The 26,042-nt window shown below is 47.1% G+C and overlaps 1 protein-coding gene across 3 annotated transcripts in view; it reads right to left on the bottom strand.

Moving 5' to 3' along the window:
• The window catches only part of MCPH1 (microcephalin 1), a 774,602-nt gene that overhangs the window by 733,127 nt on the left and 15,433 nt on the right, over positions 1-26,042 (bottom strand). For all 3 annotated transcript variants that reach the window (XR_010175987.1, XM_063916680.1, XM_063916679.1), the window contains exon 2: positions 4,611-4,702. Coding sequence is in view for 2 of the 3 variants with exons in the window: in XM_063916680.1 (XP_063772750.1) it covers positions 4,611-4,702 (92 nt within the window). In the remaining variant the exon portion in view is untranslated. The remainder of the gene's footprint in view (positions 1-4,610; positions 4,703-26,042) is intronic.

Genomic DNA, 26,042 nt, shown 5'->3' with positions numbered 1-26,042 from the left:
GAGATATTTTCTTTCGATTTTGACTATATAGTCAAAATCGCAAGAAAAGTTAGTGCAGATCGCAAAGGTGAAAGTCACCTTGCGATCCCGATTCGATCCTGATGCGCGGTCCCGCCTGGTCGGCATCGCAAGAAAAGATAGACTGTGCAGGCAAGTCAATCCTTGCTAGATCGGTGTACTATCTAGTTCATCTCACATGTCAATTACATCTCACATAAGCCAAAATCTCACATAAGCCAAAATCGTAAGCACACATAGTCCATATCTCAAGAAAAGTTAGTCAAAATCTGTGGTGCTGGGCTCTGGCGAGTTCAAGGGAAATCGCAAGTGAAAATTGGGCATAGCAAGGATCTCACCGTGTACACACACCCTTAGAAGAACAAAGAGAATGTGCGGATTAATTTTATATGTGGCACTTGTATATCTGTGTGCGACTGAGTCTCTGAATCTGTATATGAAGCGCTATAATGTATCCGACGTAGCTTTTTCCCAATACAAGCTCCAATGTGCTCCAGACTCAGTCACACATGGATAAACAAGTGTCTCATTATCTAATTAATCATCACAGTCTCCTGGTGCGTCCTAGTTGCATTGCATTGTGACTAAGAAGCATTTTCGACAAAAAAAAAAAAAAAAGGATTTTAAGTACCTACCGGTAAATCCTTTTCTCGTAGTCCTTAAGGGAAATTGGTGACAGATTAATACGATGGGGTATAGACGGGTCCCAAAGGAGCCAGTGCCCCTTGAATTTCTTCAACTGGGTGTGCTGGCTCCTCCCCTCCATGCCCACTCCTACAGGCAGTTAGAGGAAAAACAGTGCCTGTAGGAGAATGACATACTTGAGAGAAGGAACATAACAAGTAGTGTGGTGAGATTTACACATCAGCACACCATAACATAACGACGGCCAGTAGTAGCGTAACACGCATATCTTCCAAAACTGGCAAGCCTGATTTGAAAAATTGTTGGGGAGGAGCAGTCGAACTCCAGCTTGTAACCCTGAGAGATAAGGTACCTTACCCAGGCATCTTGGCAGGAATCGTCCCAGACGTGGCTGTAGTGACGTAACCGAGCTCCCACCAGGAGATCCCCTCAGGGTGGGTGGGCACAGTCATGCCGAGTTTTTGTGAAAGCTGAACTGGTGCTCTGTTCCTGACAGCCAGCAATGGCTGATTTCTTAGGCTTACTCTGGAGCCTCTAGCTGCATTGGAGGCAACTAAAACAAAATCTGGAGGACCAAAAGGACTGAGTAGACGGTCCCAGGTAAGGGGTGGTATTCATTATGTCGGCTGTTGGAATCCCGGCGCCCAGTATACCAGCGCCGGAATCCCAACACCCGGCATACCGACAACAATTCTCCCTCTTGGGGATCCACGACACCCCTGGAGGGAGAATAAATAGTGTGACGTGCCACCTGGGCCGCAGCATGGCGAGCGCAGTGAGCCCACAAGGGGCTCATTTGTGCTAGCCCAGCTGTGGGTATGCCGGCGGTCGGGATCCCTTCACCGGTATGCTGTCCACCGGGATCCCGGCCGCCAGCATACCATACTACACCGCGGGTAGGTACGTTTAGCAGGTGGAGCCCCAGAAGGGAGAAACATGGATTTCCCAGCAGTAGCTTTGGAGATCCATGCATCCAATTCAGCTCCGAAGAGCCATTATGTTTGGAGTCAGCGTCTGCCATCCACTGACGGAACCATACGGTTCTGCGTGCAGACACAGCCATAGCCGTGGTTCTAGCATTTATATTGCCAATCTCTTTAAGGGAGTCACAGAGGGCTCTTGCAGTATCCTGAATGTGTTTTAGGAAAGTTACAGTCGTAAACAAGGTCATATCACCCGAAAGATCCTACTGAATCTGAGTAGCCCATGTATGAATTACATGTGTCATTCAGCAACCTGCAATGACCCGGTCTTTGAGCTACACCTGTACCAGTGTTGATAGATTTCAGAGTGGTCTCAATTTTCCTATACCCCGGATCCTTTACAGTAAGAGAGCCCGGAGCAGGGAGCACCGCCTTTTTAACAAGGCGAGAGACTGAGACATCTACTGCTGGAGATTCTTCGCAGAATTTCCTGCTTCAGGGGCAAATGGGAAAGTATTTAAAAACCTTTTGGACACCTGATATTTTTTATCGGAATTTTTCCAGGCTAATTTAAATAAATCATCCAATTCCATGGAATCAGAAAAAGTGACTGTCAGTTTGTCTTGAGGGAGGAAAAATGACTGCTGATCAGTAGCGTCCTACAGGGGGAGCTTTAACACATCCCGTATGGCCAATATGAGGGGTTCGATACCCTGTGTAGGGGTGGAAACCCCACTAATGGGATCCCCATCATCCCCATTCACCTGTACATCATCAGAATCTGATAAAATTGCAGGTAAAGCATGTTTTTGTGCACCTGTAGTGGACAGCAGGGGATGGGAAGCATCAGCCTTGGCAGTTAGGCTAACTGCTGCTTGCTGCAGTTCTTGTGTTTTGTTGGCATTGGCAGTGAGCTGAGATGACATATCCGACATCATATATTTAATAGCCCCCAGCCAGGAAGGCTCTGGTCTCTCCCCCATGTTATCAGCATTTTGTGATGACTGACTACACTGCTCACAGGATATGGAGCCCGATGAAATAGGGGAGAATCTGGCATTAAACATGCATGACTTCTGTTTCACCATAATGAAATACAGAAACAATACACATACAACACAGACTGAATACAATACAAGCCTGCCCTATTGTATGTGAGAGGAGACACAGAAGAGAGGACATCAGCGCACCCAACACTGTACAGCCCCAGTGAGACTATCAGCGTTTTATGTAGTAATATATGAGTGTTATACTGCTGTACAGAAAATTCCCCAGAGGAATGTAAACTGTGCACTAATAGCGGCTCTCCCCCTCTACACCCAGTACCAGTGATCCTGGTACCACAGACAGCACGGACGGTGTAATGGTTAGCGTTACTGCCTCACAGCACTGAGGTCATGGGTACGTTTCCCACCATGGCCATAACTGTGTGGAGTTTGTATATTCTCCCCGTGCGTTTCCTCCACAGTCCAAAAATATACAGGTAGGTTAATTGGCTCCCAACAAAATCAACCCTTATGTGAATGTGTGTGCATGTACATATGGTAGGGAATATAGATTGTAAGCTCCACTGGGGCAGGGACTGATGTGAATGGCCAAATATTCTCTGTAAAGCACTGTGGAATATGTGTGCGCTATATAAATAACTGGTAAAAAAAAAATCTTGTGACCGTTTGGAGGAGCTGTATGAGGCTGCTGCTTATGCAGAGGAAGGCGTCAAAATGCCGCTGAGCCCGCTCTGATGTAGCCCCGCCCCCCGCTATGGCACCAGAGCTACTAATAATGTTTTATACTGGCTATGTCTCCAAAGGCTGTGCAACCTCACATAAATGCTTGGTACAACACACCTCCCGCCAGTCTCACGCAGGGGCATCCGCAGGTTCCCCCCAGGAGGGACCCGTACGCCTCACCCACGCTTCTGACGCACAATGAACCGGAGGGCTCCCCTAGCGGGGCCCACAGTTTGTACTCACCACGACGATCACCTTCAGGCTCTGTCAGGGGTGTGCGGCAAGCTGCGGCTGCGACACTAAGGCGCAGTACCCCGCTGAACAAACAGCCCCTCAGGACAGTGGTCCTGCAGCGGAGAAGCGGCTCAGCACCTCATGAGGCCGATGACCGTCTCCTCCCCTAACTCCCACGGTGCAGATATGCTGTGACCAAACAGCATACCGAAATAAGTAAAAGTTTAAATGAAATTGAAGAAAAACTCTGGAGCCTGCAGAGATGTGCATCCTCTCCTGAGGGCACTTTTTTATAAACTGCCTGTGGGAGGGGGCATGGAGGGGAGGAGCCAGCACACCCAGTTGAAGAAATTTAAGGTGCACTGGCTCCTTTGGACCCGTCTATACCCCATCGTACTAATCTGTCCCCAATATCCCTTATAAATGCTATAGGAAAAAAAAAAAAAGACAGATGCTAGCAGTCTCTCCCAGGACCTTGTGGCTCACTCAAGCCAGGCATCTCACACTGCGTGGCCTATTGAGACTAGATGTCGGAAGACACATCTGCAGGGTAATTCAATTAGAAGTGAAGGCTGCAAGGTGTCAGAGCTCCAACAACACACATTTTACCTCGCACGCAATATTGAAGTGCAGGAAAATGTGTGATGTTAGCCTACCATATATTTTGGGAATGTGTGCAGCAGAACATCCCCGGTAATTAACATGCCATCATAAAATAAGCAAAGAAAACATTCAGACTGCAAGTCTGCTCTTTTTCTAACAAAGTGACAAGAAAACAAAAAGCACAATGGGGCTGATTCTGAGTTGGACTCATCTCTTTTTACAGACACAATAAGTGGGTTTTAGCATACAACTAATGCACAGAAACTAATGTATGCATTTCTGCTAGCGCTGGCCAGTTCTAAGTCAGAGGGATCTTGGCCTGTTTCTGATTGATCTCTTGCATCTAGCAAATGGCTGGTACAAGTGATAACACTAATGATGGAAGTTGTGGCTGCCCACAAAAATAGACACTTGCGTCAGACTCAGAGACAATATGCGTATGCTTGACATCACTTACCTTTGCTCCCAAATTAAGCAGCTGCTGTGTAAATGTTTTAGAGTAATTTTCTGTTCTGTTGGATGACCATACATCCACATAAGCCATGACCCCTGTACAAAGAGTAAAAATAAATGTTGTTTAAAAAGGTCAGCAAATCAGTAACCACAGATTAAAATTTGAGCCTTGTTTATGTGATATTATTGTTTTAGATGTTAACTTGTGTAAATCCTTTTATTGATGCGGTCTTTGGTAGTATAGTTCAAGAAAAAGAGGCAAACTGGATGGGCCAAGTAGTTCTTATCTGCTGTTGAATGCTATGTTTCTATGAATGTAAGGAAACTTCAGCAAACATAAGGCTGTGTGCACACTCGATGTGTACAAAGTAAAGTTGGGGCACAGTTGAGCACAGTTTGTATAAAACAGACATAAATAACCTCAAACAATGCTTTAACTGCTCCAGAGTACAAGCAAATGCATAATATTACTGTCCGTGCGAGTTCCAGCATCCCATGTGTACTTCTTCATACAGAACGATTAATGACAATTTTATTTATATAGCACTTTTTTCCCATAGGATTCAAGGTGCTTTACAGAAACCAAAAACACAGTACATGGTACAAACAATTTAGACCTTCACATCAAATGCTAATCATGTAAATTAATTCATTAGAAAAATTGCAAAGTTACTGTAGGGCTCTATTTATAAAAGAGCAAAGCCTTTTATGACTCGTCAACTGAGATAAAAGGGCTTGTTATGGCATCTAATTAAAGATGAGGGTTTTCACTGGAAATCTATCAATTCTACTGCAGTCACCATTCTTCCTAATTTTGCTTTCCCATAAACAGGTACGGGGTAAAGCTGGGCATACACTATGCAATTATCTGGCAGATAATTGGCCAGATTTGGTTGGTTGGAATGGAAATCTAGTAATGGTTGCGAGCACATGACAATCGACCATTTGCTCCCAAACTGGAAAATGGACAAAACCTGTTCATACAAATTGGTTAAATTACGGGTTTAAACAATTTGTATGAACAGTATTTGTCTGTTTTCCAGTGTTTGGGACCAAATGGTGGATTGTGCCCAGCATAAGGGTCACGCTGTCAGTTCAAAAACTGATAAATGCTCAGTTCTTAGAATTTCTATGTCAAAAGATTACACAACATGAGGATTGCGTTATGACAAAGAGATGGACACATGAAGGGCTAAAAGTAGAAAGAGGAACTATATATTTCTGCTTACTGCCCATCTGTGTCTAGCTCTGGGACAAAAAGTGAAGCCAAAGACCTGCACTTACTGACAGCACCGCCTACTTCCCCAGGACGAGGGCCACTCTGACCAGAGATCCTTCAGTCCATGTAGTCACAGTTACATGAAGCCACAGGAGATAATAAGATATACTGCCGTGCAAAAAGTTGTAGTCCCAGCAGCAGAGCAAGAGCTGCCGGACAAATAATTATGCTCATGGAGGGGAGGAACAGGGACTCCAGTCCGGGCCCCTCAAGCAATTCTCAGGTAGCATCCAGAGACAGTGGCACCCTTACCTAACTACAGGCAGCATACTCGGATACGAGGCAATACGGTGTGTCTGTGACACACACCCGGAGTGCCAGTGTCGGACTGGGGCATGAAGGACCCACCGGGGGAATGCAGTTTTAGTGGCCCATGTTTAGGGGAGTGGTCAGTCGCCACATTGGTTTGCCTAACCATTAAAGAGTACATGGGATGGGCACCATGATAAATGTATAGGGGGGTCATACAGAGTTGATCGCTTGCTAGCTATTTTTTGCAGCGCTGCGAACAAATAGTCACAGCCTCTTGGGGAGTGTATTTTCGCTTTGCAAGTGTTCGAACGCATGTGCGGCCGAGAGGTACAAAAAAAGTTTTGCGCAGTTTCTGAGTAGCTCAGAACTTACTCAGCCGCTGCGATCACTTCTGCCTGTTCTTGTCTGGAATTGACGTCAGACATACGCCCTGCAAACGCTTGGACACGCCTATGTTTTTCCAACCACTCCCAGAAAACGGTCAGTTGACACCCACAAACGCCCTCTTCCTGTCAATCTCCTTGCGATCGGCTGTGCGAATGGATTCTTTGTTAAATCCATTGCTCAGCAAAAATCCTCTGTGCACCCGTACGACATGCATGCGCATTGCAATGCAAACGCAGTTCTGACCTGATCGCAGCGAAAATACCTAGCTTGCAATCACGTTGGAATGACCCCCATACAGCAAATACTGCTAGCGCATGCATAATAATGCACCAGATTAACAGTGTAGAAAAATAGGATTTTAATACCTACCAGTAAATCCTTTTCTCTTAGTCCGTAGAGGATGTTGGGGACTCCGTAAGGACCATGGGGTATAGACGGGATCCGCAGGAGACATGGGCACACTATAAGACTTTAAATGGGTGTGAACTGGCTCCTCCCTCTATGCCCCTCCTCCAGACTCCAGTTAGAGAACTGTGCCCAGGGAGACGGACATTTAGAGGAAAGAATTTATTGTTTAAACACAGTGAGTGTCATACCAGCTCACACCTCGAACACGCCGCAGAACGTGGCATTCAATAGAACACCAGCCAACGGCATGAAAAATATACAGCCATATGCTGCGAGAATATGTAACACAACCTGTGTGTCAACACAACCAATAATAAGATACCGCATGCCATGGCATGAACAACGTCAGCAACAGCCTGACTGAAAAGAAACACCACAAGAGTGTAACCATAATCAATAACTGCAGATACAGTACGCACTGGGACGGGCGCCCAGCATCCTCTACGGACTAAGAGAAAAGGATTTACTGGTAGGTATTAAAATCCTATTTTCTCATACGTCCTAGAGGATGCTGGGGACTCCGTAAGGACCATGGGGTTTATACCAAAGCACCAGACCGAGCGGGAGAGTGCGGACGACTCTGCAGCACCGATTGAGCAAACATGAGGTCCTCATCAGCCAGGGTATCAAACTTGTAGAACGTTAGCAAAAGTGTTTGAACCCGACCAAGTAGCCGCTCGGCAAAAATGAACCGCCGAGACTCCTCGGGCATCCGCCGAAGAAGAGCCCATCTTCCTAGTAGAATGGGACCGATTTCGGTAACGGCAATCCTGCCGTAGAATGAGCATGCCGAATCGTATCACAGATCCAGCGTGTAACAGACTGCATAGAAGCAGGTGCCCCAATTTCGCTTGGAGCATACAGCAACCAGAGGCATCAAAATAGGCTGGTTTCTGCGAAACACAGAAACCACTTATGGCAGAACTATTTTCTGAGTTCTCAATTTCGCTCTATCCACATGAAAGATCAAATAGGGGCTCTTGTGAGACAAAACCGCTACTTTCGACACCCGCCATGCGGACGCCAAGGCCAATAGCATGACCACTTTCCAAGAGAGAAATTTTTAACACAACCTTTCATAAAGGTCCCAACCAGTGTGACATCAGAAACTGCAACACCACGTTAAGGTCCCACGGTGCCAGTGGGGGCACAAATGGAGGTTGAATGTGCAGCACACCTTACACAAAAGTCTGAACTTCCGGAAAGGTGGTCAATTCATTTTTGAAACAAAATTTATAAGGTCGAAAACTACACTGAAATGGAGCCTAACTTTAGGCCTGCATCCACCTCTGCTTGCAAAGAATGGAGACAACCGACCCTGCTGAAATTCTTCCGTACGAGCCTTCTAGGATTCACACCAAGACACATACTTCCTTCAAATACGGAGGTAAAGCTTCACCATTACTCCTTTCCTAGCTTGAAGCAAAGTGGAAATGACTTTACCGGAAATACCCTCTCGGGCTAGGATATGGCGTACAAACGCCATGCCGTCAAACGCAGCCGCGGTAAGTCGTGATACACGCCCGGTCCCTGCTGCAACAGGTCTTCTCGTAGAAGAAAAGGCTATGGATCTTCTATGAGTAAGTCTTGAAGATCTGGGTACCAAGCCCTCCTTGACTAGACCGGAACAATGAGGATCGCCTGAACCTTTGTTCTTCTCATGTTTATCATCTTCGGAAACAGTAAACGTAGAGGGGACACATAGACCGACTGAACACACCCAAGGTGCCACGAGGGCGTCCACTGCCATAGCTTGAGTGTCCCTTGACCTGGAACAACATCCCTGAGGCCTCTCGTTGAGACGAAACGCCATCATGTCCAATTGAGGCACTCATCAAAGACTTGTCACTTCTGTGAAAACTTCTCGATGACTACTGCATTTCTCCTGGATGGAGATCGCGTCTGCAGAGGAAATCCATTTCTCCGCTGTCTGCATCCGGAACGAAGACTGCTAATAAAGCGTTTACCTGCCTTTCCGCCCAGCGGAAAACTTTTGTGGCTTCCACCATTGCCGCTTTTTTTCCTTGTTCCGCCCTAGCGGCTGACTTACGCCACTGCTGTCAAGTCGCCCGACAGAATTAAGACGGGCAGATCATGAAGAATATGTTCGTTGTAAATAGCTCTTAATCCAAGAAAGCTTATTGCAGACAAGCTTCCCAGCTTGACCTTTTCCCCTGGAAATATTTCCCACGGAAAAACTGCTCCCCAGCCTCGGAGATCTGCATGCATGGACACCGGGATCTAATCCTGGACCCCGAACCTTCGTCCCCCTAGGGGATGAGAACTGTGCAGACACCACAGGAGCGATATCCTTAGGATTATATTCCGGTGCATGTGTAGGTGAGACTCGGGCCACATGTCCAACTGGTCCCGTGAAAACCACTCTGGCATTTGACCTGCTCCCGGAAAAAGGCCTCTTAGGCCGCACCCATCTTCTCCATCAACGGAACATATTGATGGGTTGTCACTGCAAACCTGATCCGACTCTGGATCCGCAGACCTCTTTCCACAGGAAAAAACAAAACCTCAACCGTTCAGTATCTACTCTGATACCCACCTCCGACATCAGCGTCGTTGGGAACAACAGCCATTCACTGTGTTGAAGAACAGTCAGAGAGAAAACAATTTGCGCCACCTGTTTCTTGACCTCGCCGTAGTCAGGCGAGCGTCTCAGTACAGAATAATAATAATAATAATAATAATGGCTCTTACTATTGAAGGAAAACCATCATACTGTCATCACTCTGGTGAAATGGCAAATACAATCCTGGATAGCAACCCAGATAAGCTTAATGCGGAGAAAAACGCATTTAAACCCCTTTCTTCCTTTACGTGTTGGAGCTCCCTGGTCTGAGAGATTCCATCCTGTAGTTCAACTTCTTAAGTAGAAATCTATGTTTTTGGTTTTTTTTTAACAGAGATAGCAGGACAATGTCCTGAACCTGACGCAACTCTGGTATGGCGTCGCATACTACCTCCCCTTTCAGAGGAGAATCGGTTAGATCTATTTGAAAAATCAGTGTGGGGAATAATCTGTAACTCCAGTATGTCCCCCCTTTGGATTCTATTATTAACTCACAGGTCCAAGTCCATTCCCGGACTGACTGAAGAGTATTAGATGAGTTCCCACCAGTGTGGGCTCCAGCAAGATAGACCCAGCGACATGCGGTGGATGTGGCAGAAACAGAAGACGGTATCCGCTTCTGCGGACCTAAACAGGCTGCAGAGCTCTTACCTTTTCACCTTTCACTATCTGCAAAGAAAGGGAAAAAAGAACGGTATCCAACCGGTTAAAATTACTGCATCCCACAAAAGAATGCGTCACCAACCGTTGTGAGGGAACCTATCACACGAAGGTAGACTTACCAGTGGTATCCTCCGAGAGTAACTTAACTAAGCCATCCCCAAGCAGCGGTTACACCGTCACAGGGAAAATACTCCAATATCTCTCCGAGTCAGCCTCAGCATTCCCTTGGCCATACCTCCTGTAGTCGCATGGCAGCCTGCCGCAATGTTATAGAGAAGACCCAACATAAGAAACATTGCCTCTCTCTCTAGGGTAATTCTATCGGATGCCAAGGTAACCGACCATTTCCGAATACAAGCACTCCCCCATGCGCATGTAATGCAAATATCCTCAAAGCATATAAATAAAATATCACTTAGCTTCCTGTATACAATCCTTTTTGACAGGGCCCCGTGCAGACCAGGAGTTGACTTTCATTGTATTTTATCCGCGGCGGGAAAAGAATAAACACTCGGACTCCTCGTGAGGAACTGAGACCAATTCGTCATGGCCGACCTAGAGCTTTATCAACAGAGCAACCAGCACATGAGAAGGAATACTTTTACTTCAGCGTTCATTAGAAATCGTAATATGAATATACATATTGTAATACACATATAATATATATATATATATAGATATATATATATCTATCATACATAGAAGCAGTTTGTCCGGAACCGCCGGGTCCCTAGTGACATCAATGTGTTCTGAATGTGTATGACCATGTACTGAATGCCCAAGTTGTGGATCTAACCAGGAAACCTTATGGTCGACATAAAACATAGTAGTCGTCGACAGCAGGGAGTAGTAACCAGGAAAAATAACATTCTTGCGACCCCGAGGGGTCCGAGGGAAGTATACATATATAATTTTAATATCACTCCCCCACAAAAACTACCATGACTGTGCTTGAGGAACCGTACCATACATATAAATATATATATACAGGTATAAGTTAGTTACATCATGTTAATTTACACCCAGTATTTAACAGTTGGTGCCGACAGGGTCACCCACATATTACTGTGTATCCCATACAGTGTTTACTTTTTGAAAAAGCATACAACTACCGACCTGCTGACACTTCATCTACTGAATCAAGTACCACAGGAGTCGGCGATACCGACAGAGATTTCCATAACTGTTTGCGACAGAGCACTCACACATGTCGACACATGTGTACTAAAAAGCTATAGTGGGTATCTGATAGGGAAAACTCAGACACTTATGCACAACTCACTGACTACACGCCCATTATCTAATATAGTGCTATATTTCATTCTATATTGCACTAACCACTGTGCCCCCCTTCGTTTTGCACTGCTACTGTACACAGTGCTTTGGCGGGGACTGTGGAGAAAATGGCGCTGTATCATGTTGTGAGGGCTAAGCCACACCCCCTTCTCGGCGCGCTTCAGCCCCGCTATTATTATAGCGTTTCATGCCGGCGGGGGTCCGTATACAGTGCCTATGCACTGTATACATGTTTAGCCAGGCTCCTTAGAGAGGTATATTGCTGCCCAGGGCGCCCCCCCCCCCCCCTGCGCCCTTGTAGTGCCGTTGGTGTGAGGAAGCAATGGCGCGCAGCGCGACCGCTGCGCGGTACCTCTGTCACTCTGAAGTCTTCTGCCGTCACTGAAGTCTTCTGTTCTTCTAATACTCACACAGGCTTCTTTCTTCTGGCTTCTGTGAGGAGGGTGACGGCGCGGCTCCGGGAACAAGCAGCTAGGCGCACCAAGTGATCGAACCCTCTGGAGCTAATGGTGTCCAGTAGCCTAAGAAGCAGAGCCCTTAACTCAGAATAAGTAGGTCTGACTTCTCTCCCCTCAGTCCCATGAAGCAGAGAGCCTGTAGCCAGCAGGTCTTTCTGAAAATAAAAAACCTAACAAAGTCTTTTCAGAGAAACTCAGTAGAGCTCCCCTAGTGTGTGTCCAGTCTCTCCTGGGCACAGAATCTAACTGGAGTCTGGAGGAGGGGCATAGAGGGAGGAGCCAGTTCACACCCATTCAAAGTCTTATAGTGTGCCCATGTCTCCTGCGGATCCCGTCTATACCCCATGGTCCTTACGGAGTCCCCAGCATCCTCTAGGACGTATGAGAAATACACCATAGTCCTGTGCAGTATAAGGTAATATATGTCTACGGTATAATTCAAGTGCAGTCTGGAACCATGATTCCTAGGGGAGGAGGTAGGGCCCCATGGAGTGTGTAACCCTGCGGAGTGCTGTTGCTAGTGTGCTGGCTCTGAGTCTTGTGTACTGCAATGAAATGTGAACTTAATCTTATAATGGGAACCTGAGGCTGACAGTTCTCTGAGCAGAAGAATGGAGAGGATTTAAGCTTCATAATACCACATATATCTCAACTAAAGGCCCCCATACATCAGCAATAACAAATAAAAAAAAAATCCCCATATTTAAAGCTTGCAAAATCCACCAATCTGCACCCATACATTACAGATATTTTTCAGTGATTTAAAGATAATTTTTGTCAAATACAGATCTGACAATCTTGAAATACTCATCAGAAACTGTTCATCAGTTACTAGAAAATGTCTGCAAACCAGAATCCTGTCTATAGAGCTACACTTAAAAAGGTCTACAGTCAACAGGTAGACCACTAATGGTCGACAGTTAAAAGGTCGACAAGTTTGTTTGGTGTTTTTTTTTAGCTTCTTCATACTTTACCATCCACATGGACTACAAATAAGAATTTACTCACCGGTAATTCTATTTCTCGTAGTCCGTAGTGGATGCTGGGGACTCCGTAAGGACCATGGGGAATAGACGGGCTCCGCAGGAGACTGGGCACTCTATAAGAAAGATTTGGTACTATCTGGTGTGCACTGGCTCCTCCCTCTATGCTCCTCCTCCAGACCTCAGTTAGGATACTGTGCCCGGAAGAGCTGACACAATAAGGAAGGATTTTGAATCCCGGGTAAGACTCATACCAGCCACACCAATCACACCGTATAACTCGTGATATTAAACCCAGTTAACAGTATGAAATATAACTGAGCCTCTCAACAGATGGCTCAACAATAACCCTTTAGTTAGGCAATAACTATATACAAGTATTGCAGACAATCCGCACTTGGGATGGGCGCCCAGCATCCACTACGGACTACGAGAAATAGAATTACCGGTGAGTAAATTCTTATTTTCTCTGACGTCCTAGTGGATGCTGGGGACTCCGTAAGGACCATGGGGATTATACCAAAGCTCCCAAACGGGCGGGAGAGTGCGGATGACTCTGCAGCACCGAATGAGAGAACTCAAGGTCCTCCTCAGCCAGGGTATCAAATTTGTAGAATTTAGCAAACGTGTTTGCCCCTGACCAAGTTGCAGCTCGGCAAAGTTGTAAAGCCGAGACCCCTCGGGCAGCCGCCCAAGATGAGCCCACCTTCCTCGTGGAATGGGCTTTCACTGATTTAGGATGCGGCAATCCAGCCGCAGAATGCGCCAGCTGAATTGTGCTACAAATCCAGCGAGCAATAGTCTGCTTAGAAGCAGGAGCACCTATTTTGTTGGGTGCATACAGGATAAAAAGCGAGTCAGTTTTCCTGACTCCAGCCGTCCTGGAAACATAAATTTTCAAGGCCCTGACTACGTCCAGTAACTTGGAATCCTCAGTCCCTAGTAGCCGCAGGCACCACAATAGGTTGGTTCAAGTGAAAAGCTGATACCACCTTAGGGAGAAACTGGGGGGACGAGTCCTCAATTCTGCCCTATCCATATGGAAAATCAGATAAGGGCTTTTACATGACAAAGCCGCCAATTCTGACACACGCCTGGCCGAAGCCAAGGCCAATAACATGACCACTTTCCACGTGAGATATTTCAGATCCACAGTTTTAAGTGGTTCAAACCAATGTGATTTTAGGAAACTCAACACCACATTGAGATCCCAAGGTGCCACAGGAGGCACAAAAGGGGGCTGAATATGAAGCACTCCCTTTACAAAAGTCTGAACTTCAGGCAGTGAAGCCAGTTCTTTCTGGAAGAAAATCGACAGAGCCGAAATCTGGACCTTAATGGAACCCAATTTTAGGCCCACAGTCACTCCCGACTGTAGGAAGTGCAGAAAACGACCCAGCTGAAAATCCTCTGTAGGGGCCTTCCTGGCCTCACACCACGCAACATATTTTCGCCAAATGCGGTGATAATGGTTTGCGGTTACTTCTTTCCTGGCTTTTATCAGCGTAGGAATGACTTCCTCCGGAATGCCCTTTTCCTTTAGGATCCGGAATTCAACCGCCATGCCGTCAAACGCAGCCGCGGTAAGTCTTGGAACAGACAGGGCCCCTGCTGTAGCAGATCCTGTCTGAGCGGTAGAGGCCATGGGTCCTCTGATAACATTTCTTGAAGTTCCGGGTACCAAGCTCTTCTTGGCCAATCCGGAACCACGAGTATCGTTCTTACTCCTCGCCTTCTTATTATTCTCAGTACCTTTGGTATGAGAGGCAGAGGAGGGAACACATAAACCGACTGGTACACCCACGGTGTCACTAGAGCTTCCACAGCTATCGCCTGAGGGTCCCTTGACCTGGCGCAATATCTCTTTAGCTTTTTGTTGAGGCGGGACGCCATCATGTCCACCTGTGGCCTTTCCCAACGGTTTACCAATAGTAGGAAGACTTCTGGATGAAGTCCCCACTCTCCCGGGTGTAGGTCGTGTCTGCTGAGGAAGTCTGCTTCCCAGTTGTCCACTCCCGGAATGAACACTGCTGACAGTGCTAGTACGTGATTTTCCGCCCATCGGAGAATCCTTGTGGCTTCTGCCATCGCCATCCTGCTTCTTGTGCCGCCCTATCGGTTTACATGGGCGACTGCTGTGATGTTGTCTGATTGGATCAGAACCGGCTGGTTTTGAAGCAGGGGCCTTGCCTGACTTAGGGCATTGTAAATGGCCCTCAGTTCCAGAATATTTATGTGTAGGGACGACTCCTGACTTGACCAAAGTCCCTGGAAATTTCTTCCCTGTGTGACTGCGCCCCAGCCTCGAAGGCTGGCATCCGTGGTCACCAGGACCCGGTCCTGTATGCCGAATCTGCGGCCCTCTAGAAGATAAGCACTCTGCAGCCACCACAGTAGAGACACCCTTGTCCTTGGAGACAGGGTTATCAGTTGATGCATCTGAAGATGCGATCCTGACCACTTGTCCAAGAGGTCCCACTGGAAGGTCCTTGCATGGAACCTGCCGAATGGAATTGCTTCGTATGAAGCCACCATTTTTCCCAGGACTCGTGTGCAGTGATGCACCGATACCCGTTTTGGTTTTAGGAGGTCTCTGACTAGAGATGACAGCTCCTTGGCTTTCTCCTGCGGGAGAAACACTTTTTTCTGTTCTGTGTCCAGAATCATCCCCAGGAACAGTAAGCGTGTGGAAGGAACCAGTTGTGACTTTGGAATGTTTAGAATCCAGCCATGCTGTTGTAGCACTTCCCGAGATAGTGCTACTCCGGACCAGTAACTGCTCCCTGGACCTCGCCTTTATTAGGAGATCGTCCAAGTACGGGATAATTAAAACTCCCTTTTTTCGAAGGAGTATCATCATTTCTGCCATTACCTTGGTAAACACCCTCGGTGCCGTGGACAGTCCAAAGGGTAGTGTCTGGAATTGGTAATGGCAATCCTGTACCACAAATCTGAGGTACTCCTGGTGAGGAAGGTAAATTGGGACATGCAGGTAAGCATCCTTGATGTCCAGGGATACCATGTAATCCCCCTCGTCCAGGCTTGCAATAACCGCCCTGAGCGATTCCATCTTGAACTTGAATCTTTTTATGTATGTGTTCAAGGATTTCAAATTTAAAATGGGTCTCACCGAACCGTCCGGTTTCGGTACCACAATCAGTGTGGAATAGTAACCCCGTCCTTGTTGAAGTAGGGGTACCTTGACTATCACCTGCTGGGAATACAGCTTGTGAATTGCCTCTAGTACAGCCTCCCTGCCCGAGGGAGTTGTCGGTAAGGCCGATTTGAGGAAACGGCGGGGGGGAGGCGCCTCGAATTCCAGCTTGTACCCCTGAGATTCTACATGAAGGATCCAGGGATCCACCCGTGAGCGAAGCCACTGATCGCTGAAATTTTTGAGGCGGCCCCCCACCGTACCTGGCTCCGCCTGTGGAGCCCCACCATCACGCGGCAGATTTGGAAGAAGCGGGGGAGGACTTTTGTTCCTGGGAACCTGCTGTGTGTTGCAGCTTTTTTTCCCCTTCCTCTGCCTCTAGACAGAAAGGACCCGCCTTTTCCCTGCCTGTTTTTCTGGGGTCGAAAGGACTGTACCTGATAATACGGCGCTTTCTTAGGCTGTGAGGGGACATGGGGCAAAAATGCTGACTTCCCAGCTGTTGCTGTGGAAACAAGGTCTGAGAGACCATCCCCGAATAACTCCTCACCCTTATAAGGCAAAACTTCCATGTGCCTTTTAGAATCTGCATCCCCTGTCCACTGCAGAGTCCATAAGCCTCTCCTAGCAGAAATGGACAATGCACTTATTCTAGATGCCAGCCGGCAGATCTCCCTCTGTGCATCTCTCATGTACAAGACTGAGTCTTTTATATGCTCTACGGTTAGCAATATAGTGTCCCTGTCTAGGGTGTCAATATTTTCCGACAGGGAATCTGACCAAGCAGCAGCAGCACTGCACATCCACGCTGAAGCAATAGCTGGTCTCAGTATAACACCAGTGTGTGTATATATAGACTTTAGGATAGCCTCCTGCTTTCTATCAGCAGGTTCCTTTAGGGCGGCCGTATCCGGAGACGGTAGTGCCACCTTTTTAGACAAACGTGTGAGCGCTTTATCCCCCCTAGGGGGAGTTTCCCAACGTGACCTATCCTCTGGCGAGAAAGGGAACGCCATTAGTAATTTTTTTGAAATCACCAATTTTTTTATCTGGGGAAGCCCACGCTTCTTCACACACTTCATTTAATTCTTCAGATGGGGGAAAAACTATTGGTAGTTTTTTCTCCCCAAACATAATACCCTTTTTTGAGGTACCTGGGTTTATATCAGAAATGTGTAATACCTCTTTCATTGCCTCAATCATGCAACGAATGGCTCTAGTGGACATTAAATTTGACTCATCGTCGTCGACACTGGTATCAGTATCCGTGTCGACATCTGTGTCTGCCATCTGAGGTAGTGGGCGTTTTAGAGCCCCTGATGGCCTTTGAATTGTCTGGGCAGGCACGAGCTGAGAAGCCGGCTGTCCCGCATTTGGCATGTCGTCAAATTTTTTATGTAAGGAGTCGACACTTGCACGTAATTCCTTCCATAAGTCCATCCACTCAGGTGTCTGCCCCGCAGGGGGTGACATAACATTTATAGGCATCTGCTCCGCCTCCACATAAGCCTCCTCATCAAACATGTCGACACAGCCGTACCGACACACCGCACACACACAGGGAATGCTCTTAAAGGAGACAGGACCCCACAAAAGCCCTTTGGGGAGACAGAGAGAGAGTATGTCAGCACACACCAGAGCGCTATATAATGCAGGGACTAACTGAATTATGTCCCCTATAGCTGCTATAATATTTACTGCGCCTAAATTTAGTGCCCCCCCCCCCCCCTCTCTTTTTTACCCTTTTCTGTAGTGTAGACTGCAGGGGAGAGTCAGGGAGCTTCCTTCCAGCGGAACTGTGAGGGAGAAATGGCGCCAGTGTGCTGAGGGAGATGGCTCCGCCCCTTTTTCGGCTGACTTTTCTCCCGCTTTTTTCTGTATTCTGGCAGGGGTAATTACCACATATATAGCCTCTGGGGCTATATATTGTGGTTATTTTGCCAGCCAAGGTGATTTTATTGCTGCTCAGGGCGACCCCCCCACAGCGCCCTGCACCCTCAGTGACCGGAGTGTGAAGTGTGTATGAGGAGCAATGGCGCACAGCTGCAGTGCTGTGCGCTACCTTGGTGAAGACTGAAGTCTTCTGCCGCCGATTTTCCGGACCATCTTCTTGCTTCTGGCTCTGTAAGGGGGACGGCGGCGCGGCTCCGGGAACGAACACCAAGGACGGGTCCTGCGGTCGATCCCTCTGGAGCTAATGGTGTCCAGTAGCCTAAGAAGCCCAAGCTAGCTGCAAGCAGGTAGGTTCGCTTCTTCTCCCCTTAGTCCCTCGTTGCAGTGAGCCTATTGCCAGCAGGTCTCACTGTAAAATAAAAAACCTAACATATACTTTCTTTCTAGGAGCTCAGGAGAGCCGCTAGTGTGCATCCAGCTCGGCCGGGCACAGAAAACTAACTGAGGTCTGGAGGAGGGGCATAGAGGGAGGAGCCAGTGCACACCAGATAGTACCAAATCTTTCTTATAGAGTGCCCAGTCTCCTGCGGAGCCAGTCTATTCCCCATGGTCCTTACGGAGTCCCCAGCATCCACTAGGACGTCAGAGAAATTGGGAATAGTAACTTGTGCAGAGCGCAGTGATAGCGGAGCAAGGCACCTTGTCCGAAGCATGGCGAACCATGCGAGGGGATGCGGTACACTAATGGGGCTTGTTTGTGGCAGAAAAGTGCCAAACACCCCAATAATAAAATAAAATAAAATTGTGTCTACCATTTTTGTTTCGACCGTTTCCATGTGTCAACCTTTTCTACTATCTATTCCATGTCGACCTTTTGAGCCTGCCGACCATTATTGGTCGATCTATTGACGGTAGACCTTTGTAGTGTAGATCTAATAATCCACACCCCTGCAAATCTGCTGATTACTAGTGTATGGTAACAATCTACAGTCCCAACTGATCTGTTAATCCAACATGTTGAACAACCTGGTTTACTAATCCCAATAACTTTTTGGTTGGAATCTGCGATCCATGAACCTCACACATTGCAGATTTATTTACACAATTCCAAATTGCCCCAACTGATTGCTGATGTATGGGGGCCTACCAGTTATGATATGGCACACACATATTCCACAGCGCTTTACAGAGAATATTTGGCCATTTACATCAGTCCCTGCCCCAGTGGAGTTTACAATCTATATTCATTACCATATGTAACTAGGAAGTGTACATGCCATTCCAAATGATCACATATATACTGACTTTTTTTGTTACTTCAATCACATTATTTTACATTCGCTCTTTGTGGGGACACACTCTCTGTTTCATTACATAGGAGGGGTGAGTGTAAATGAATTATAAAAAAAGGGCCCCATTTATGTATTTGCGGAATATCCCCCCAACACTCATTTCCAGGGGGGACATTAAGTATCTTTCACTGACAAATTTAATCAAACTTCAGAATGCATTAGCTGCTGTAGCCTATGAGACACTCTTTGCAGAAATCACCAGGAGAGGAAACCTCCCCAGCAATGACTGCTGACAATGTGAAGTCAGCAGACCACGCATGTGTAGAGAGGTGTTGCAGCAATGCAACACAGAAGGGAAGGAATCGTATCAGCAATCCCTGTCCCTGGATGTGATTTTTAATACATCCTAGCAAATCTTATTTTCATACTACAATGAACAGTGGCTATAAGAATATAGGATATTAATTACCTACCGTTAAAACCTTTTCTCGTGGTCCATAGGGGATACTGGGAATCCATTTAGTACAATGGGGTATAGACGGGTCCACTTGGAGCCATGGGCACTATAGAAGTTTTATAACGTGTGCTGGCTCCTCCCTCTATGCCCCTCCTACCAGTCTAGGAAACTGTGCCCGAGGAGACGGACATACTTTAAGAGAAGGAAATAGAGAAGGAAAATGGTGAGATTTCGAACCAGCACAACCAGAACAAGAGGAAAGCCATGCTAACCAAACTTGAAAACAGGAACAACAACAGCTGAACCAAACAGTATTTAAACAAGTAACTGTGCAGGAAGAACGAAGCATCGGGTGGGCGGCCAATATCCTCTACGGACTATGAGAAATGGATTTTAGGTAATTAAAATCTTATTTTCTCTTACGTCGTATGGGATAATGGGAATCCATTTAGTACCATGGGGAAGAACCAAAGCTCCCAAACCGGTACAGAGTTTCCTGCAGAACTGATTGACCCAACTGAAGGTCGTCGGAGGCCAAGGTATCGAACTTGTAAAACTTGGCAAACGTGTTCGAACCCGACCAAGTAGCTGCTCGGCCGAGATGTAATGCCGAGACACCCCAGGCAGCAGCCCAAGAGGAAACCACCGACCTAGTAGAGTGGGCCTGTACAGATCTTGGAATCGGAAGGTCTGCCGTGGAATAAGCATGCTGGATAGTGAGCCTGATCCAGCGTGCAATTGACTGCTTTGAAGCAGGATATCCAATCTTGTTGGCATCATATAGAACGAACAGCGAGTCAGATTTCCTGTGACGAGCAGTTCACTTTACATGTACCGTCAAATCCCTTACAACGTCCAAGCACTTTGAAGAAGCAGAGGTGACAGTAACAACCAGGACCACAATTGTCTGGTTGATGTGAAACACCGACACCACTTTAGAAAGGAATTGCTGACGAGTCCCGAGTTCAGCTCTGTCCTCATGGAAAATCTATCAGAGGCTCTTGTGAAACAACGCCCCTAGCTACGACATGCGCCATGCCGAAGCCAAGCCCAAGAGCGTGACAATATTCCACGTAAGATATTACGTCTACTTCCTGTAATGGTTCAAACCAGTCCGATTGAAGAAATTGTAGAACCAAATTGAGATCCCAAGGTGCTGTGGGTGGCACAAAGGGAGGTTGGATATGAAGAACACCCTTCAAGAGCATCTGGACTTCCAGGAGAGAAGCCAATTGTTTCTGCAAGAAAATAGACAAGGCCGAAATCTGAACTTTTATGGAACCTAGGCGTAGGCCCACATCCACTCCCGATTGCAGAAAAAGCAGGAAACGTCCCAGATGAAATTGCACCGTAGAATATTGTCTGCTCTCACACCAAGAGACATATTTCTTTCAGATACGATGGTAATGTTTAGACGTTACCCACTTCCTGGCTTGCATCGTAGTCAGGATGACCTTGTCAGGAATCCATCTCCTGGCTAGAATCAGATGTTAAACTTCCATGCCGTCAAACGTAGTCGTGGTAAGTCTTGATAAACGGATGGGCCTTATTGCAGAAGATCCTCTAGAAGAGGCAGAGGCCATGGATCTTTGCTTAGCATCTGGAGAAGATCTGCATACCAGGCCCTTCGCGGCCAGTCCGGAGCAATGAGAATTGCTTGAACTCTCTCCCTTTTCATTCTTTTGAGAATTCTTGAGATCAGAGGAATGGGAGGAAACAAGTACACCAGATGGTAGACCCACGGAGTTGTTAGGGCATCTACCGCTACAGCTTTTGGGTCCCTCGACCTGGAAAAATACAGCTCAAACTTCTTGTTGAGTCGAGAGGCCATCATGGCGATTTGTGGATAACCCCACCAACGTGTCAGAAACTGGAACACCTCCGGGTGGAGGCCCCATTCCCCCAGGTGCAGTCATGTCTGCTGAGGAAACCTGCATTCCACTTGTCTACTCCCGGAATGAAGATTGCCGACAACGCCATGGCGTGTTTTTCCGCCCAGAGAAGAATTCTTGACACCTCTGACATTGCGGCACTGCTTTTTGTTCCACCATGTCGGTTTATGTATGTGACCGCCGTCACATTGTCCAACTGAACATGAATGGCCTGATTCTGAAGTAGGGATGAGGCCTGCAGAAGGGCGTTTTACATAGCCCTGAGTTCCAGGATGTTTATTGGAAGGACGACTTCCTGACTTGACCATCTTCTTTGAAACTGCACCCCCTGGGTGACTGCACCCCAACCTCTGAGGCTTGCGTCTATGGCTAGAAGGATCCAATACTGAATCCCAAAATTTCGACTCTTCACTAGGTGAGAAGTTTCTAGCCACCACATGAGGGAGATTTTGGCTTTTGGCGACAGGCGAATCCTCTGATGCATATGAAGATGCGATCCGGACCATTTGTCCAACAGATCCAGCTGGAAGGTCCTCGCATGAAACCTTCCATACTGAATTGCTTCATAAGAAGCCACCATTTTCCCCAGATGCACAGATGTACTGAGATTCGGGTCGGCTTCAAGATGGCCCGAACCATTGACTGGATCACCATTGCCTTTTCCAAGGGAAGGAACACTCTCTGAGACTCTGTGTCCAGTATCATTCCCAGGAAATTAAGCTTCTGCGTTGGTTCTAGGTGAGATTTTAGTAGGTTCAGAATCCACCCATGATCCAGGAGTAATCTGGTTGTGAGACCAATGTTCTCCAACAACTGCTCCTTGGACGCAGCCTTTAGCAAAAGATCGTCCAGGTAAGGAATGACGTTCACTCCCTGTTTGTGGAGTAGCATCCTCATCTCTGCCATCACCTTGGTGAACACCCTCGGTGCCGTGTAGAGACCAAATGGCAGGGCCTGAAACTGGTAGCGACAGTCCTGCAGTGCAAACCGTAGATAAGCCTGATGAGGTGGCCAGATCGGAATGTGAAGGTACGCATCCTTGATATCCAGAGACACTAGGAATTCCCCCTCTTCCAGACCTGAGATCACCGCTCTCAGAGACTCCATCTTGAACTTGAACACTCGTAAGTATGTGTTCAATGATTTGAGATTCAGAATCGGTTTTACCGAACCGTCCGGTTTTGGAATACAAACAAGCTGGAATAGTATTCCTTGTTTTGTAGATGAGATGGAACAATGACTGGAGTCTGTAACAGTTTTTGAATGGCTTCATGTGAGGTTATTCTTGATTCTTGAGAAACTGGTAAGCCTGATTTGAAGAAGCTGTGAGGTGGGAGATCATGGAACTCCAGCCTGTAGACCAGGTATATAAGGTCTATAACCCAGGGATCCTGGCAAGATCTTGTTCAGATGTGACTGAAGAATTTTAGCCGGGCTCCCACCTGCCTGTCTCCCAGGCATCGCAGTCCACCGTCATACGGAAGGTTTTGAGGAAGCAGAGCCTGAACTCTTTTCCTGTGGACCAGCAGTCGCTGGTCTGCGTGGTTTACCTCCAGCACTTCTGGTGGGGGTAGAAGAACCTCTGGCCTTGCCCCTAAACTTTGCAGTCCGAAAGGACTGTAAATTGGTCCTGAGTACGCAGAAGGTAAATAGGTGGATTTACCAGCAGTAGCTCGTGAGATACACTTGTTGAGTTGGTCGCCAAATAAGGCCTCACCTGTGAACGGCAGGCCTTCCACACCTTTCTTGGAGTCCACGTCAGCAGTCCACTGACGCAGCCATAATCCCCTGCGTGCTGATACTGCCATAGCGGTGGTGTGTGCATTTAGCAAACCTAACTCTTTAATGGCTTCAGCCATAAAGTTCGCAGAGTCTTGTACTGTATGTGTTGCAGGAGTAAAACAATTTCCTCTTGAGGTAAGGTGTCTAACCCCTCAATTAAATTACCAGACCATTAAGCAATGGCTAAAGTAATCCACCCACAAGCTATAGTAGGTCTCTGTGCCACCCCTGCAGCTGTATACAAAGATATGAGTGCAGTCTCAACCTTATGATCAGCTGTATCCTTTAGGGAGGCTGCACCAGGCACAGGTAGTACTATTTTACGGGAGAGCCTGGAGACTGATGTATCCACTATCAGTGGATTTTCCCATTTTTTCCTATCCTCAGGAGGAAAAGTTAAAGATGATGCTAACCACCTAGGAATTTTAAATTTTTTATCTGGATTAACCCACTGTTTTTCAAACAGAGTATTTAGTTCCTTTGACACAGAAAAAGTGGATGAGAATTTTTTTCTTTATATTAAAAAGTAAGATTCCTCGCACTCCTCTATCACTGTATCAGGGATATTTAGGACTTCTCTGATAGAATCTATGAGAGCCTTTACACCCTGCAACAGAGTACCCTCCCCTACCTCCATTTTTATCCCATCATTATCAGAGTCTGAATGCAGGATATGGGCCAAAGTACGTTTTTGCGGACCAATGGTAGAGGACTGAGACGCTGGTCTGAGTACAGAGTCCTTTTGCATAAACTCAGCCATAGACTGTCTTAAGTATTGCGTCTCTCATTACGAGATAATTTAGTAGAGATGGTGGAAATCATCCCCTTAATGGAGTCCAGCCATGCTGGCTCCGCCCCACTAGCCTGAGAAGGGATACTATACTGAGTACACACTAGTGAACCCCCTGGAGAAGCGGAACACTGTGCCTTACATGAAACACACTCTTTGCCTGACATACTGCAGCAGTGACAGCACACACACAGGAAAATGTTAAATGCACAATTAACCCACAAAGAGCCCTTCCCGAGAGACACAGAGAGAGGATAGAACCAGCATACGGCGCCCTTATCGCTAAAACCAAGCTTAGCCGACCCGGCAGACTAAGTACCTAGATTAGGGACCTAGTACACTAGTATATAGCTATGAACCCACGTACTGCTAAGGTAATTTGGAGGCTCTCCGGAGGAGTTGCACGTCCCTGTAGTCAGCGTCTGTGTTGCTGCAGTGAGGGAAAATGGCACCTGAGAGCTGCGGGATATGCTCATAGTGAAGCCCCACCCCTGTTATGGCACACGGTCTTCCCACTCTTATTTATACTGTTTTGGTGTCCAAGTGCATAAAACTGAGTAAGCCCCCTTTTAAGCCTGTATTGCCAGTCTGGGTACTGTGTACACTACAGTGTACTAAGTCTGAAGACTCATTCCGCCCCGTGTAGAGGCCATGCGTCTCTGTGCCCTAATGCGGCCATAATGGCCGGCGACCCGCTAACCGGGACGCCGGTTAAGTACTCACCACTCTTCTTTCTTCTGGCTTTGTTAGGGGTGGCTGCGTGCTGCGGGAATGTACGGTCGCCGTGGTGGGGCTTGCGAATAGTTCCCTCAGGAGCTAGCGTCCTGTCAGCAAGGAACGGGACCATCAACCTATAGTGGAGTGGGGTAGGGTGGGGTTGGGCCACCCCCCCCCCCCCCCCCACCCACTTAAGTCCCACAAAGCAGGCTGACTGGTGCCATCCTGTCCTGCCTAAAAATAAACTTTGAAAATACATGCAGAAGACTCTTCAGGAGCTTACAGAGATATGACCAGCTCCTTCGGGCACATTTTCTAAACTGAGTCTGGTAGGAGGGGCATAGAGGGAGGAGCCAGCACACGTTATCAAACGTCTATGGTGCCCATGGCTCCAAGTGGACCCGTCTATACCCCATGGTACTAAATGCATTCCCAGTATCCCCTAGGACATAAGAGAAATTATAATCATAAGGTATAATGCTGAGTACACACTTATAGATATATCTGCAGATATAGATGTTATGGTAAAAATTTACCGTTGATAACGTGATTTCTCTTATGTCCACAGGTATCCACAGGATAACATTGGGATATGGTTGAGCGACAGCGGAAATGGCACCAACACGGTCACAAGCTTTCTGGCCTCCAAGGATGCATCGGGGCTTCCCCATATAGTCCCGCCCACTGATTCAGTCAAATCAGTTATTTCCACAGCGATTTAGGCAGGAGCATCAGGTACAAACCTACTTAGGCGATAAGAACACACATGCGCACCCTTCCATACAAGAGGGAAGAGGTTTAGTGATTGTCGAGATCCTCAAATCAGGTGCGTCAGGGTGGGATCCCTGTGGACATAAGAGAAATCACGTTATCAATGGTAAGTTCTTACCATAACGTCTATTTCTCTGGCTGGGTCCACAGAATTATCCACAGGATAACTTTGGGATTCCCAAAGCCAATTTTAGTGGTGGGGACGCTCCTAATTACACAGGAGAACCTTTCGCCCGAAGTCTGCGTCATGAGAGGCAAAAGTATCCAAGGCATAATGTCTAATGAATGTGTTTATGGAAGACCATGTGGCTGCCTTACAAATCTGTTCTGCTGAAGCACCCTGTTGTGCTGCCCATGAAGGACCTACCTTACGTGTAG

Source organism: Pseudophryne corroboree, chromosome 4 (genome assembly GCF_028390025.1).
Source record: "Pseudophryne corroboree isolate aPseCor3 chromosome 4, aPseCor3.hap2, whole genome shotgun sequence".
Taxonomy (NCBI): Eukaryota; Metazoa; Chordata; class Amphibia; order Anura; family Myobatrachidae; genus Pseudophryne; species Pseudophryne corroboree.
This window is presented reverse-complemented; position numbering and strand designations above follow the sequence as displayed.